Consider the following 15,152-nt stretch of genomic DNA (forward strand, 5'->3'; position numbering starts at 1 on the left):
AACAAACCTACATGGCTTCTACCAATGAAAACAACTTCAGGCTATCTTAGACCCGCAAAAAGATTCATTCAATGCCATCCCAGCATTAACTTGTGGACTTGCAAAGGTCTGATGTGGAGAATATGCTGGGCTACAAGGGCCATATTCGCACTTATCTCACATGCTAGTAAAGTAATGCTCAAAATTCTCCAAGCCAGGCTTCAGCAATACGTGAACCGTGAACTTCCAGATGTTCAAGCTGGTTTTAGAAAAGGCAGAGGAACCAGAGATCAAATTGCCAACATCCGCTGGATCATCGAAAAAGCAAGAGAGTTCCAGAAAAACATCTATTTCTGCTTTATTGACTATGCCAAAGCCTTTGACTGTGTGGATCACAATAAACTGTAGAAAATTCTGAAAGAGATGGGAATACCAGACCATCTGACCTGTCTCTTGAGAAACCTGTATGCAGGTCAGGAAGCAACAGTTAGAACTGGACATGGAACAACAGACTGGTTCCAAATAGGAAAAGGAGTACATCAAGGCTGTATATTGTCACCCTGCTTATTTAACTTATATGCAGAGTACATCATGAGAAACGCTGGGCTGGAAGAAACACAAGCTGGAATCAAGATTGCCAGGAGAAATATCAATAACCTCAGATATGCAGATGACACCACCCTTATGGCAGAAAGTGAAGAACTAAAGAGCCTCTTGATGAAAGTGAAAGAGGAGAGTGAAAAAGTTGGCTTAAAGCTCAACGTTCAGAAAACTAAGATCATGGCATCTGGTCCCATCACTTCATGGGAAATAGATGGGGAAACAGTGGAAACAGTGTCAGACTTAATTTTTTGGGGCTCCAAAATCACTGCTGATGGTTGATTGCAGCCATGAAATTAAGATGCTTACTCCTTGGAAGGAAGGTTATGGCCAACCTAGATAGCATATTTAAAAGCAGAGACATTACTTTGCCAACAAAAGTCCGTCTAGTCAAGACTATGGTTTTTCCAGTGGTCATGTATGGATGTGAGAGTTGGACAGTGAAGAAAGCTAAGTGCCGCAGAACTGATGCTTTTGAACTGTGGTGTTGGACTCTTGAGAGTCCCTTGGACTGCAATGAGATCCAATCAATCCATCCTAAAGGAGATCAATCCTGGGTGTTCATTGGAAGGACTGATGTTGAAGCTGAAACTCCAATACTTTGGCCACCTCATGTGAAGAGTTGACTCATTGGAAAAGACCCTAATGCTGGGTAGGATTGGGGGCAGGAGGAGAAGGCGACGACAGAGGATGAGATGGTTGGATGGCATCACTGACTCGATGGACATGGGTTTGGGTAGACTCCGGGAGTTGGTGATGGACAGAGAGGCCTGGCGTGCTGCGATTCATGGGGTCGCAGAGTCGGACACGATTCAGCGACTGAACTGAACTGAACAAGGGCCATATAGGAGGAAGCAAGAACAAGTGCCCCTTCTACACTATTAATATGAGTAGCAGAATGTTCTGAAAGCCCTTCAGTATTATGTCAACCCCTATAGTTTCCACAGTAATAGTTTTGATGAATTCTAGTCACCACTTACAGATCTAAGCAGCTAAGAAAATTCAGGCTTAGTAGCCTCTCAAGGGTCAATTATCACCTGGATGAAAGAGAACTCACTAAGATTAGCCTCGGGTCTTCCAATCACTGAAGATATAGCTTTTCTGTTGGAATTGTCAGCTATTCTATTTAGGTACCTGAACAAAATGTCTTTATTATTTGCTATGTACAATTAACATTATCTGTTTCCACCAAATTCTTTAATGCCTTGTGAGAACAGATATCCACAGGTAAATTCCCTAATACAGTTACAATAAATTTCACCCATATTTTAATAAGCAAGCTCATCCATGTTTTAATGTATTTCAAATGGCTTCCTTTAGCAGAAAATTAGAAATTTCCAAACTTTTTATTGTGCCCTCTAAACAAATGCTGCTTTTCTGACCAGAAAGAAGTGACTGCCTCTGTATTACAGCAGAACACAACTGTCACTGTGGCAGAAATCAGTTTTTCCTCCTTTTCTCAGCTAAGAACCTGTGGCTCATAAGACAAAGGCACCTAATATTTTCCTCTCACCTGAAGCATAGGCAAGGTACCCAAGAGCTAAGACTCTTCGGATTGTCATGGTCTTTGCTCCTGTGTAAAAGTTCACGTCTTCACTGGTGCTGAAAACAGATTTACCAGAAATATAAAAGCATCTTCAAGTGTCTTTCCTCCTGAGTCTACTTTTGACCCAAGTCCCCAAAGCTTGGTCCCTTAGCAAAGGTACAACACCATATCCTGGCCACTCTTGGGGTTTTAAGAGAGGATGAATTGCCCAGAGGTACATAATTGATGAACTGTTCTTTGCAAGTCATATACTTGTACAAGGGGTGAGGTTCAGATGTATGGTAACAGGTAAAATGCTACAGAGAACCCCATAGGGTACACAGCATGGGCAGATAAAAAGGGCGTCAGCTAATCTGTCCCACCTACTCCAGCCTACCCAGTTCAGGGTCTTTACATGTTTCTTTTGAGAGTGAGAAGTGTATACATATAAAGTTTAACTATTGCTATAATTATCTTTAAAAAGGATTTTTTGTGCTGTTACATTTTGAGAAGTAATTTCTAGGACTTTGGAAAAATGCAGAAAAAAATATTAAAATCTTAAAATTTCAGTGTCTTAAAATGACTGAACCAAGCATTACAAATGTAAAAACAGGTACCCAGAACATAAAAAATATGGGAAAACAAAATTAAATGTTATCACAGACTTATTTTGTTACCTGATTAATTTTTTTGGTTTGGTCAATGTCGGTTGGTAGAATTTAAGAATAGATTGCATGTTTCCTTCTGAATAAAAACCCAAGAGTTTAGAAAGACACAAACAAGTTCCCTTTACCTCATTTTCACTAAAGACAATTTCTCACTTTCCACTTCCAATTTACCTTTAAGCAATAATATAATGGAAAGATTTATATTTTTTTCTCCATTCTCCATTATTCTCATTTAACTATCTCTGCAAAAATGAGTGTGGTAAGTAGACTTTATGGTTTTTCTTTCAAAATCATACTGTATGAAAGAACTATATTCTTCACTGTCTTTTAGTTAAAAATTATCTCCAAGATTTCCACCTGAGAAAAACTTTCTAACTATCCTATAATGATTTATCTTACTGTAAAGAAACAGAAACACTTATAGAATAACTGAACAGTTACAGATCAACCAGTGGTTCAACTTCATAGAAGTTCAACAAACCATTAAGAGCAGAAAAAGTAATTTATGGTTAAAAAAAACTGGTTTGAAAGAATTTCAGGTATTTTAATCTATTTTAGTAAGAGCTATGTGGATTACATTTAGCTTAATATGTATGTAACAAGGCACTTACATTCTCTTATTAAACTGCAAGAACACCAAATCATTATTCTAGCAAAAAAACATAAGAACTCTAGTATAATATATATTTCTATGCCAGTGAAACATTCCAGGAAGGGTTATTCATATACAAATAAACTGATTCTTTGCTTAAGTTGCAATTCAGCTTTCAGTGTTACTGCAAAGACATGTCATTTTGGGGACTTCCCTGGTGGTCCAATGGTTAAGACTCCGCACTCCCAATGCAGGGGCAAAGGGTTTGATCCCTGTTCAGGGAACTAAGATCCCACATGCTGTATGGCATGCCCTCTTCCAAGCAAAAGACCAGAATTTATCCCTACATTCCTTTAGACCAGAGTTTTTCAACTACTGTCATTTTGGGCTGGATAATAGTCTTTGCTATGTGTGTGCGTGGGAAGGGGTAGGGGCGGGCGGGCAGCAGTGGTGGGCATGATATGCAAAGTAGGATATTCATCAAAGTCCTTGGCCTCTAACAAGTAGATGCCAGCAGCACTCACCCAGCTGGGCCAGGTACAAATGTCTCCAGACATAGCTAAATGTCTTTTGGGGGTAAATTAACACCCTGTTGAGTACCATTGCTTTAGAGTGTATCACCACATTTCCTACCTTTTCACTGAATTAGTTAATAAACTCTTATGTATCTAAAATCCTGAAGGAGATACACAGACTAATAAAAATAATATTTTTAATTAAATAAGACTTAAGGTATCATACTGACATCCACTGGCTTGGTACTAAACTGTACATGTGACATATACTGCATTAAAAAAAAAAAAGGCCCTCAAAATTAAAAGTAATATACATGCTATTCTGGGAAACTAAAACAGTTAACATTAACATCAAAACTATGTTTTATGTAAAGTCTAACATATATAATAACACTGATTATTATTTTCTTAGTTTTTGATGTACTCTCTTTTGGATGAATTAAATTTTTAATAAATGTTTTTAGAGACTAGTTAGGATTTTAGAACAAGTGAAAAAAAAAACATGTGTGTTCCAAAAAACTTGCAAAATTTAAGTGGCATGCTGTTTTATGATTTATATTGAGGTTTTAAAAGGCTAATATATCTTTCTTAAAAACTAGTAATGATAATGCTATAAATAAAATCACAACTTTCCAGATTTTTAATAAATGACATCTGTAATTAAATACTATTGTCAATTAAACTGATGAACTTTATTGGGGTTAAAACTATAACAAAGTTCATCCTAAAACATTTTGCAATGCAAAATTATCTCACTCAAGGAGTGTTTAATAATTTGGATGCCAGGAATTACAAGCAATTTTCAAAAGCAAGACTCACATTCATAAAACTTTATACATCATTTGAACTAACAGATATTTATACTACTAGAATCAAACGTGCATCACTTTCATTCTTGTATCATGATTTTATATATTACATTATTTATCACCATTCTTTGTCGCTACACATATTTTATCATACACTTGCACCATTCTCCTTAGATTTCTGATCTTTATCTTCATTCTTCCCATTATCCTATAAAATATACAAAGAAAAAGTATATTTTATTTGATTCTCTTAGATGTAACTTTAAAAAATAATGCCATCAATAAACAGAGATACTCCAGATAGCCCATTTCACCATCTGTGGAAAAGTGAACCCTTGGGCAAGTATTTGAAAGAAATCTCTCAGTTCTGTGCAGAATGATTTTTAGTATTTGAGAAAGCCATATAAGTCCTAAGAAATCAGAGGTTCTTAGAAATATATTACTAACAACAATAATACAGTCCTTGAAGTGGAGATTTTTTTTTCTTGTTCTCTGAGTGAGACCCAGGCTAAAGAAGGTCTCTCAATTACTGCAGTTAGTTTACAACAGCACTAAGTTACTAGATGAGTAAATCTTGTTTATAAAGAAGTCTGTGAACGTAAATCATGTTGACATCTGAAGTAAGCTCTAGGAAAATACTATATTTGGAGAAAAGGACAGAATGCTACCACTAGTTTCTGTTAGAAAAGCCACTAAGAGCTTAATAATACTAAATACTCCATAGATAGATAGGCTTTTCTGAAAAAGAATAAACTATGAAAATGTTGAAGGTAAAAAACAGCTAACCTTCTTAAGAACAGTGTGGATTTCATCCATTACTGTGGATAAGTTTCTGATTGTCTTATTCAGTTGGTTTTCAAATTGCAAATTCATGTTTTCTGAAATCTTTAAGTTTTCTTGTAACTGACTAAGGTCCTTTTTAACTTCTCTAAGTTCACCAGAGAGGTTTTTGTTAGAAATCTCCAAATTTAATATGGTTTTTTCATCTTTATCTGTCAAAAGAAAAAAAAAAGAAATCAAATTCAAAATTCACCATCTTACCACTTAAAATTTCCAATTTAACCTTGAGGTTAAAAATATTTAAGTTAGGAGACTAATAAGTGTATATAATTCCTTAAACTGGCCACAAGTGTCAATTTCAACAGTTAAAAAGCACACTGCAATGCTTCTTTGTAAAGAATCCGGCTGCAGTGTAGGAGACCTGGGTTCGATCCCTGGGTTGGGAAGATCCCCTGGTGAAAGGAATGGCTACCCACTCCAGTATTCTTGCCTGGAGAATTCCATGGACTGTATACTCCATGGGGTCACAAAGAGTGAGACACGACTGAGCAACTTTCACTTTCACTCACAATACTCAGTTAAATTAAGCTTTACCTAAGTATTACTTCTAAAACCAAGTTCCATTTTTTAGATGATTACACAGACTAGAGAAAGTAGCACGAACTGGTGAAAACTAAGCAGAACTACGGGAGGAATTAAAGGATATAAAACAATCAAACCTGAGAATACACATAAAGATCTAATATTAATTCTCATTAAGCAATTTTACCACCTTTAACAGAAATAGTCAAATGTAAAGTTACATTATGTATCTACACTATAAAGTATGGATATGCATGTGTACAGGTATGTATAAATGTGTGCACATATATATACAACAGTAGAGTGTTAAAAGTACCAACATACCAATGCTTTTCCTTACCTGTCTTTTCTTCTAGTAACTGCAGCTTCTGTTCCACTTCAGCTCGTACTTTTTCACTCTTTTCCAATTTTTGCAAGAGGCTTCCTACATCAACCATTGCACCATTGTACACAATAAGGCCGACATTTTCTTCTACGTCCTTTGACTCCTGTTTTACTATTGGTGTTGGAAGTAACAATCTGTTTCCTGTAATATAAAAGATACTTTTATTTTACAGCATGTGGGATCATAGTTCTCTGACCAGGGATTGAAACCATACCCCCTGCAGTGGAAGCATGAAGTGCCAACCACCAGACCTCCAAGAAATCCCTAAAAGATACCATACTTAAAAAAAAAAAAGATACCATAGTTTATTCTGTTATTTTCTTTTTAAATTAATAATACAGTTATAAAAGGGCATGATCTTAAAATAATATACTCAAACCTAGCATATCTTCCTGCAATGCTTCAGATTCTTCATGGTTTTCTTCATCTTTTGAGGTGTCTGTTAATTTCCGGTAAAAGCAAGATTCACGGAGTACTACTTTATTAAGAAGCTTCTTTACCTGTTATGCAAGAAAGTAAACAAATTAAAAAGACGAAAATAAGATTTTTTTTTAGAAATTTTTTTTCAAGTGGTAATTTGAAATTCAGGTTTCTAGAGAAGACAATTAAAAACTAAATGCTCTAATTATATTTCAAATTACCACTTGAAAAAAATTTCTAAAAAAAAAAAAGCAACATCGAAAGAAACACTAACACATACATTAAAGTTTATGTACAAACACACATATTATAGCATAGTTTGTGGTTCTAAAAAATGACAGCCATTCAGCAACTGGGGCCTAGTTTAGGCAATAAAGGTACACCTATACCATGGAATACTATGCAGTAATAAAAAGAACAAAATGGGTCTCTATTTTCATGGCAGAATGCTGATGATACATTATTAGATGAAAATAAGTCTCAGATATCGCCAGAATGATTTCATGTATTGTTTATAAAACTGGAAATATCATATATAAACTCATATGAGTTGCTTACAAAAAGATCTAGAAGTTTATATACTAGGGCAAGGGAGTAGAATTAGAGAAAGAGACTTTTAACTTCTTACACTTTATTTCAATATTGTTTAACTGGGCCTGTATTTGCTTTTATATTTCAAAAAGTCAAAGGTACTAAAAAGAGTTATTTAAAAATGCTTTTCATTTCAAATATTTATAAGATAAGATTACCTGAGCCCGAGAAAGATGTAGTCCAAGAGTATAAAATATTTCTTCCAAATCCTTTTCAAGAAGGTAACCACAATGGCTTTGATCAAAATACACAAATGCCATTAATAGATCTCTGTTAATCGTGATCATCTGAGTCTTCTCTTTTTCCTAAAGAAAATGCAGAAGATGTAGTACATAATTTTAACCCCTGAAAAGTGTCAAAATTAGACAGTGTCCATAATATACCAAAAACATGAAAAGACCTTTGTCTCATCTTAGCTAAATTGAGTTGATCTGGTTACGTGTATGAAGAAATAAAAAAACCATATTTATTATCTGTTGTTGCCGTTTACTCGCTAAGTTGTGTGTGACTTTTTTGTTATCCCAAGGACTATAACCCACCAGTCTCCTCTCTCCATGGGATTTCCCAGGCAAAAATACTGGAATGGGCTGCCATTTCCTTCTCCAGGGAATCTTCCCAACCCAGGGATCAAACCCACATCTCCTGCATTGGCAGGCAGATTCTTTACCACTGAGCCAACTAGGAAGCCCACTGATTATCTGACATAACCACTAATACCAAAATACAACTGACTGAAGTCTGCTGAGTGGTATTATATAGATATACAAGGATCAATAAAGTTCATCACTGTGTTATGTTTAATAATAAATATGTTTTACGTAAGAAATGGAAATTATTGTGTTGTACATAAGAAACTAATAATGTATGTCAAACATACTTCAGTATTTAATACATACCTTATCTTTAGAGGGCCTCTCCTTGCAGTACCTATTAATATCTCTTTTGTCATCTCGTTTGTTTTCTTCCTCATCTCGATCTATACAGTAAATACAACAGGAGCAAAAGACTCATTTACTAGATAAATTTCCAACTACCACACAGATTGAAAATACTTTTCTATTACTAATCAGTTTTCATAAAATACAACAGTGAAGAAATATATGAATAAAAATAGTTTGGATTTTATAAGAAACAATTATAAAATAGCCTTGAACAGGAAGAAATTTTTAAGGAGATTAGAGGGAAGGAGAAAGTGGACTTTTACTGATTTAAATAGAAGGACTTAATTCAATAAGTATTTGGGGGAATTAGTTTCCAAAAATGAAAGATTTTATACAAAAAGATTGAAACTTCAATTTTTTTCAAAAAAGAGCACATATATTTTCTTAAAGGAGAAACAGCCAATATAGGAACTCTAACTGCAGATGCATTATTGCAAAATAAAAATGTATGTGAGATTGAAACTTTTTTGATAATTAAGAAGACCTAACAATGCTAATATCCAGATTTGCATGATAAAAGATAGGAAATGGGATGAAAGTTAAAGCTCAGTTGTATCCAACTCTTTATCACCCCATGGATGTAGCCCGCCAGGCTCCTCTGTCCATGGAATTCTCCAGGCAAAAACACTGGAGAGGGTTGCAATTCCCTTCTTTCTTCAGGGGATCTTCCTCACCCAGGGATCAAACCTGGTCTCCACATTGCAGGCAGATTCTTTACCATCTGAGCTACCACGGAAGCCCAGGAAATTGGATAAATTATTCTTAATAAATAAATAAACAAAACTGACAAAAAAGTAAACTCCTTTCTCTTACCTATCCATAGGCTACCCAGTTTTTGAAGACCTTAGCCACCACCCTCAGGTAAACACCATTACCAGCTTGATATTCAGCTAATATTAAAGAGTAAATCGGCTTATAGATTCAGTTCTTACCTCCTAAAATGCCTAAGTTGAAGTCCTAAGCCCCTAATACTTCAGAATGTTGCCTTATTTGGAAAAATGGCCTATGCAGAGATAAAACTGAGTTAAAATGAGATTATCAGAGAGGGCTCTAATTCAATGACTGGTGTCCTTACAGAAAGGAGAAATTTGTATGCAGACACATGCAGACAGAAGACAATATGAGAATATGGGGAAAAGATAGCCATCTACAAGCTGATCAGAGTTGCCTGGAATAGAACCTTTCCTCACAGCCCTTGGAAGAAACCAACCCAGCCAACTCTTTCATCTTAGATTTAGCCTTCAAAACTAAAGAGTTTTTTTGCAGATATTTAATGATCAACAATTTTAAAAGAAATTTTAGTTCTAGAGGTTTCTGGATCTTTCAAATGGATCTCCATGAGAAAGCTCAGAGTAACAAAGGGTTTGTTGGTAAAATACAAGATACAGTAAACATAAGGAGTTGAGTAGTCTTTGCAATATTACAGAGCATATATTCATAAATAATTCATGCTATATTCTTCTTGAACATACACAATATAAATAAGCAGCTAAGAAATTCTGTAGTAAAACATGTAAACCTTTGCTTTTGGCCCAAGTTTCCCAAATTTATTTGACCCTAGAATATTTTACTAAGCTTGATGCCAGTTAATATTTTGGAACACTCTGGGAAGGACTGTCTTAAGTGAGAAGTTGTATGCAAACAGTAGTAATGTAGAGAAAACTTTGTATTAAATAGAATATACATGCTAAAACACACACGAACCTTGATAACATTATGCTAAGTGAAAAGAAGCCAGTCACCAAAAAAAAAAAAAATTTCACATATTGCATGATTCTATTTATACAAAATGTTGTCTAAAATTGTGGATATATTAAAAACCAGTGAGTTACATGTTTGTAAGTGGGTGAAATGATTGATACATGAATTACATCTCAAGTTGTTATTAAAAAAAAGAAAACAGTGGGCTTCTCTGGTGGTCTAGTGGTTAAGAATTCGTCTTGCAATACAGGGACACCAGTTCAATACCTGGTCCAAGGAAGATTCGATGTTCTGTGGAGCAATTAGGCCAGTGAGCCACAACTACTAACCTGACACACTGCAACTACTAAAGTCTGTGTGCAAAGACCCTGTGCTCCACAACAAGAGAAGCCACCACCATAAGACCGCACACTGCTCACCACTAGACAAAGCCCATGTGTAGCAATAAAAACCCACCACAGTCAAAAAATAAATAAATAAAGAGAAACAGACAAATGTTCTAAAACTACTGGATTGTGGTGATGGTTTCACAATTCTATAAAGTTATTAGGAATTATTATATTGTTAAATTATTAAACTAAATTACATACATTTAAAATGCGTGAGTTTGTGATATATATTAGAACAGTAATAAGCAGTATTAAGAAAGAGAAAGACCATGTGTTTTGAACCTAATTATTTCATATAAAGCACAGAGTGGTTCAACTGCTTCTTTATTACCATGGATAAATTAATTTACTGCTAAGAGCTGCAGTTTCCTCAATTATGAAATGGTTAAGTATTCTCTTTCATTATTCACATTTTACAAACATGACCCATTGACTGTTTAACTTGAAAGGTGTCACTTTCAAAACCATCTCTCCAGAAACCTAATTTTAAAACATTTTTAAAAATTCCAAGTAATCACTGCTCAAATCTTAGAACATGCTGTGTATAAAACCTATTTGGTAATCGTTTCCACATCACTATCCCCTACCTACTTTTTCAATGACTGCCCAGAATTTAACTGCATGTCTATGTCAAAATGCATTTAAATAAATCCCTATTGTTTTACACAAAGGTTATTCTAGCAACTGTACTGAAAAGAGACTTTAGAGGAAGGGTATAGGGAGGGAAACCAGGTAGGGGGCTATTAAAATAATCCAGGCATGGGTTGCCTTAGGGCTACACTAGTGAAAAAAACAGAAGTGAAAGTGACAATGTTTGTTACTCAGTCATGTACGACTCTTTGTGACCCCAATGACTGTAGCCCACTAGGCTCCTCTGTCCATGGAATTCTCCAGGCAAGAATACTGGAGTGGGTAGCCATTCCTTTCTCCAGGGGATCTTCCCAATTCAGGGATCAAACTCAGGCCTCCTCCTGCATTGCAGATGGGCTTCTTTACCATCTGATTCATCAGGGAAGCCCATAAAGTTGGTGACAAATGGTCTGATTCTGGGTATATTTTGAAGACAGAGGCAATTTGACCTCCTGATAGAATGGAAATGGAATATGACGAAAACAAACAAAAAAAAACCCAAGGATGACTCCTAGATTTTAGCTCAAGTAACTATAAGGATGAGATTGCCATCAAGAGTCAGAGGATTTGTATGTTTTCTTTATGGTGAAGAGGAAAAGCAGAAGTTCAGTATTAGACATGTTTATTTTGAAATGTCAGGTAAGTGGAGATGACAAATAGGCAGTTGACATGAAAGAATAAGGGAAGCCTGATTTGAGAGATAAATTTGAGAACTGTCAATACAGGTACATAGTATTTAAAGTCAGGAGAATGGAAAAGAATACCACTAAGGGAGTTACACAGTAGAAAAGGAATAAAGAACAATTAAAAGATGAAAGCCAGCACATTCTGACATAAAACAAAATGAGAACAGTGTTCAGTAATTTAACTAAAGCAGTGATTAAAACAATACTGGGAGAATGGGGGAGAAAAAAATGGCATTGTAAAAAGGGCTAATCTTCATTGAGCAAAGCAGGTAATGAAGATAAAAGAAATAGTGATATATGTATATTATATCACTGCTACTGAGTTGATGGAGAAGGCAATGGCAACCCACTCCGGTACTCTCGCCTGGAAAATCCCATGAACGGAGGAGCCTGGTAGGCTGCAGTCCATGGGGTCGCTGAGAGTCGGACACGACAGAGCAACTTCACTTTCACTTTTCACTTTCATGCATTGGAGAAGGAAATGGCAACCTACTCCAGTGTTCATGTCTGGAGAATCCCAGGGACAGGGGAGCCTGGTGGGCTGCCGTCTATGGGGTCGCACAGAGTTGGACAAGACTGAAGCAACTTAGCAGCAGCAGCTACTGAGTTGAATGTCTTTTCTTAGGCAACCTGAAGAATTTCTACTTTAAAATGGATCAGAAACACATATAAACACAAAGAACATAAATAAGATAAAATATTAACTAATGAATCAACTGTTGGGTATAAGGTGTTCAACTTCGTTTGTGTTCCATTCTTTCAGCTTCTTGTATGTTTGAATATTTTCATCAATTAGAAGAAAATTAAAATGCTAGGGTATAAAGAAAAAAATGGAGAGGCAAACCAAAAATACCTTAAGCAGTAGTAATTCTCAGAGATAGGTATTACAAAGAAAACTTAGCTTTTCTCATCTAAAAATTTTTTTTTTTTTAAAAGTCCCAAATCTACATGGAAACGAATATTCAGTGGTACTCCATATGTACTATAGAGCTGGCATATATGAGTAGTCAAGACATCTACTATAAAGCATTTTGAGTATCATTACTACTGGTAAAAGTCTATTATTTAAAACTTGGGTGATAGATATGCAAGTGTTTATTATTAGTCTTTAAATTCAATCTGAATGTTAGATATACTCTTTTGCTTAGATGACAGCCTTCAAAATTTAAAAACATACTTTAGTTTTCTAAGGAAGATTATAACCTTTTCATGACACACTTTAACACTGTTTTTAGGGAAAATTCTTCCACTCAAGTTGAATAAGCATTAATTATATGTGGAATATATGACAGTCAAAACTAAAGATTTCTTAAAACAATCCTCTCACCTAAAAATTAGTAAAATAGTACTTAATATATTAACAGTACTTAATATAACATATTTTCACCAGAGAATATTTTACCTTTCCTATTCTAAAAATTATTATAATTATACATTTCAGTGATATGAAGTCACCAAGCAAAAATTGTAGTTTTCATCCTAAGGGGAAATAAATGAATCATACCATCTTCTTCATCCTCAGCTTCTTCTGCTTCCATTGGATCATATTCATCTTGATTATTATCTTCTTCAGTTTCATCATCATCTTTAGAATCATCTTTTCTTTTGTCTTCTTTCTGTAATTTAAAATCTCTTAAAATTAAGCAAGATCTCAAAAAAATTAAATTCACCAAATTTACTTGAAATAGTATCACATTACAAATATCTTATAACAATAATATACATTTATCATTCACAACATACATAAGCCATCATGCTATATATCTCAAACTTAAAAATAGAATAAACAAAACTAGTTATACATGCTTATATAGGTTTAATTCAAAAGACTTAAATTTCTAATAATACACTAAAACTTTTTAGTTTGACTTTTATATTTCACTATTCCGATGAAATTTATTGTTCTATGCTACACTACAGAAGACTAATTAGAAAACTAAATCAAGCTGCTGGTCATAGAAATAATTACAGACCTTCCTTTCATCCCTATCTTCTTTTTTATCTTTATCATCGCCTGATTTTCTCCGTTTGGGTTTTGGCTCATCAATTTCATCATCTCTTTCTTCTTTTTTATCTTTTCTCTCATCTTTTTTGCTTTTCTTTTCCTTTTCTTTTTTATCCTCTTTTTCAGGAAGAGACAATAATGATTTGTATATTCTGACACCAAAATCTCTTTGAAGCATTTCATTGAAAAGCTCTGCAAATAATGAAACCTACAAAAAAGACAAACAGTAATCCAGCCAACTTAGACAGAAACTGAGCAATCCAGCAAATCAGTAATTTATCATACAACGATCTGTCACATCCAACAATTAATGTGCACTAACAATAAATTTTAATAATTGATGTCAATGATGCCAAGAAGCCTCAAAATCCTCAAAAACTCTTCTGAAGATATAAATACTGTGTTTAGTATACTTTTGACCAAACAGTTTAAAAAATAACTGCATGACTTTATCATGTGTATCAACAAGATGTACTCTCCAAGTTTTTATGAAATGCTTACTATTTACCAGGACTGTTCTCAACAATGTGGACACAGAAGTGAAGAAAGCAGATAAAAATCCCAACTCTCATAAAATAACTAATCTAGGGGGTCAAAATATGGAATAACAAAATCAGTATCAAATTATAATAAAAACAAGCAGGGTAAGAGCATAGAGAGTAATAAGAGTACAGCCAGAGATGGCCTTTCTGATCAAGTGACATTTGAAAAGTGATGTTAAATTCATATACAAAAATGACTTACATTCTAATGATAGATTAAAAGGAAATTAACTAAGCGGATATGTTATATGGAGAAGAATAAAATAAAGGAACATTTTGCGAGCAGATGTCTGTTTCTCAAATCACTGTTTTCCACTGTATGCCATTAATTTGAGATCCTCTAACAATATCCATTAGAGATACAGTATATACATTATAAGTAGAGCTATCAAAGACTATTTTTTTCATTAATTTATTTCTTAAATGACTACTGCATGAGAGGCACTATTAAGAGTTAAATTTATAGCAACTGGTAATAAAAATAAAATCATATAGCATATGATGTTTAAGGACACTGATTTACTGGAATTTTCAATTTTTCAAAAACTGTAAACACTTAATATTTGTAACATACTTTGCATCAAGATGAATAAGCATGCACTTCATGTTTAATAAGCTCAGTAGCCCTCTGTATTTGTTTGCAAACATCACTTTTATCTTACCATCTGGTGGACAGTGAATGACCTTCTGGGTCAAGTAGGTATGACTGATTTTTACAATATAATTTTCAAATGAAACAATGTGAAATATATTGGTAAGATACAATAATTGTATACAATTATAATTTCATAAGGCTATTTACAAAACTCATA

General features: G+C 34.4%; 1 protein-coding gene across 19 annotated transcripts in view; it reads right to left on the reverse strand.

Annotated features, from left to right (window-relative positions):
* Positions 1-4,549: 4,549 nt before the first annotated feature.
* CCAR1 (cell division cycle and apoptosis regulator 1) overlaps positions 4,550-15,152 on the reverse strand; it is a 44,220-nt gene continuing 33,617 nt past the window's right edge. For 13 of the 19 annotated variants that reach the window (XM_081568792.1, XM_081568812.1, XM_081568815.1 and 10 more), the window contains 8 exons: positions 13,767-14,006; positions 13,298-13,409; positions 8,343-8,422; positions 7,605-7,751; positions 6,815-6,935; positions 6,391-6,576; positions 5,475-5,680; positions 4,550-4,896 (listed from right to left, as the gene is read on the reverse strand). In XM_081568792.1, the coding sequence (XP_081424918.1) occupies positions 4,837-4,896; positions 5,475-5,680; positions 6,391-6,576; positions 6,815-6,935; positions 7,605-7,751; positions 8,343-8,422; positions 13,298-13,409; positions 13,767-14,006 (1,152 nt within the window). In that variant the 3' untranslated portion in view covers positions 4,550-4,836. Of the gene's footprint in view, positions 4,897-5,474; positions 5,681-6,390; positions 6,577-6,808; positions 6,936-7,604; positions 7,752-8,342; positions 8,423-13,297; positions 13,410-13,766; positions 14,007-15,152 lie in introns of all 19 variants that reach the window. The other 6 variants (XM_081568802.1, XM_081568804.1, XM_081568801.1 and 3 more) reach the window with 1 other exon arrangement.

Source organism: Giraffa tippelskirchi, chromosome 2 (genome assembly GCF_054371585.1).
Source record: "Giraffa tippelskirchi isolate mGirTip1 chromosome 2, T2T-mGirTip1v1.2.pri, whole genome shotgun sequence".
Classification (NCBI taxonomy): Eukaryota; Metazoa; Chordata; class Mammalia; order Artiodactyla; family Giraffidae; genus Giraffa; species Giraffa tippelskirchi.